The sequence below is a fragment of the Morone saxatilis genome, unplaced genomic scaffold (assembly GCF_004916995.1).
Source record: "Morone saxatilis isolate NCDOM2014 unplaced genomic scaffold, NCSU_SB_2.0 Contig352, whole genome shotgun sequence".
In the NCBI taxonomy this organism is placed as follows: Eukaryota; Metazoa; Chordata; class Actinopteri; family Moronidae; genus Morone; species Morone saxatilis.
The window spans coordinates 1-2059 of NW_023339932.1; the positions used below are offsets into that span (position 1 = coordinate 1).

Here is a 2059-nt window from a genome sequence, read left to right on the forward strand (position 1 = left end):
CCTTTAACTCTTTCCTCTCCCAGCTGTTTGTTACCTACGGTAACCGGCTGGCCAATCAGGTGTGGGCTCCAGTTGTGCCGGCAGCAGAGCAGCTGCGACCAGACTCGTCTGACGAGGAGAGATCAAAGTTCATACGGGACAAATACTGCGGGGGGCGCTACAGACGAGTCCACATTCTGGCGTCCTCGCACTCTCTGATGGACCAGGTGTGACATTCAAACACAGTTACCATAGTAACTCACCGGTATTCAATTAAATTCAATTCAATTNNAGACCGAACTCCTTTTAACATTGATGAACACATTAATGGTAATGTATAAGGTATGAACACCTTAATGTGAATGTATGAACACATTAATGTTAATGTACGAGATATGAGCACATTAATGGTAATGTATGAGGTATGAACACATTAATGTGAATGTACGAGGTATGAACACATTAATGTGGATGTATGAACACATGAATGTTAACGTACGAGGTATGAGCACATTAATGTTAATGTACGAGGTATGAACACATTAATGTTAATATACAAAGTATGAACACATTAATGTTAATATATGAGGTATGAATTGTGAGATGTATTTCAGTATAAAAAACAAGAATTCTGTGCGAATAAAAACGCTTCAGAAAAAAATCAAAGTTTGGATAAAATGAATAATAATAAATGTTTTTTGATTGGATGTTGTATTTGTTGTTGCAGAGGCTGCGCGAGGTGGTTAGTGGAGCCGACGTAGAAGAAACAATGTCTCTGATCTGCTCAGGAGCAAAGGTCTGATGGGTTTACACCGTATCTCACCCTATCACACCGTACCACACCGTATTTAACCGTATCACACTGTGTCACACTGTACCACACCTCATGGTTTCACTGTTGTTGTTGTGAACGTGATTGTTTTTTTCATACATAAATGTTGACATGCGACAGCAGGTAAATGAGGTGTAAATTGGTTAGTGCATCCTGTTTCTGACTGATGTTACCTGTGTGCAGGTGTGTCAGTCAGACCCTCAGAGTCTCTCCCCCATCGTGCTGGCTGAGAGGGCGGGTCAGGCTCTGCAGAGTGAGCTGCTCCGACTCAACGAGTACACAGGTAACACACACACATACACACACACTGTACTCCGGGATACTGTGACATCACTGGTGGGTGTGGTCGTTGATGATTCTTTAATCAGGTCTGTTATTTTCTGTTTTTATTCAGAGGTCCCACCCAACCTGCCACAGTCAGCCAATAGCGGACCTGACTTCGCCCCCTTAGGTATGATGGATTTACAGTGAGCTAATGAAAAGACGTGTTGATGATTTGTTTGTCTTTTTTTAATGAATGATGTTTGAAGTTGTATGACATCAGTATGGTGGCTCTGAGAGGACAAACATTGAAACATTTCACAAAAACAACAAAGAATAAGTATATTTATGTTTGTTATTTGCTGAAATCTTTTTGTGTTTTGAACCAAAAGGCCACCGTACAGCAATCACTGTACTAGTGTAAAATGTCACCAAAGTCTGTCTGTGTGTGTGTGCAGGTGAGGAAGAGGAGGAGCTTCATGGTAAACTGGAGGAAGATCGTTTTCTCTTCTCGTTAGAAAACAACTCGGCAACGTGTGATGTCCTCGACCTGCGAGAAGTTCTGTCTGTCTTCCTCAAAGACGGGTAAATACTACTAATACTAATACTGATACTAATACTAATACTAATACTGATATTGCTACTACTACTGATACTAATACTGCTACTGATATATACTATATGATACTAATGTATTGATTTTCTTGTTTAGAACAGTGTCACACTAAAATTAAAGACCAGAGCACCTGCAGGTTAAAGGTTCTGTATATGACTTTCAGAACCACTAGATGTCGCACTGGAGTACCAGAACTAAACAATGGGCCCACCAGACTCCAGAGAAAAAAACACTAAATTTATCTTGCAGATAATTAACAGTAATAACTGCAAAACAGGCTACTATATCAGCAACAAAAGCTTGGAAACAAAAAGTGCGTCCACTAATTAATAAAATTCCTCTTGACAGAATCCGGTCAATGCGGGGCCCTG

At 40.5% G+C, this 2059-nt stretch overlaps 1 protein-coding gene across 1 annotated transcript; it reads left to right on the forward strand.

Annotated features, from left to right (window-relative positions):
- Positions 1-23: 23 nt before the first annotated feature.
- On the forward strand, positions 24-1657 carry LOC118337718 (arf-GAP with Rho-GAP domain, ANK repeat and PH domain-containing protein 2-like; the record flags this gene model as incomplete). The annotated part of the gene is given in 5 exon segments (XM_035674818.1): positions 24-206; positions 707-775; positions 995-1094; positions 1206-1262; positions 1531-1657. Coding segments are annotated over 5 exon segments (536 nt in total), but the record flags the coding sequence as incomplete, so codon positions are not given.
- Between the last annotated feature and the right edge of the window lie 402 nt (positions 1658-2059).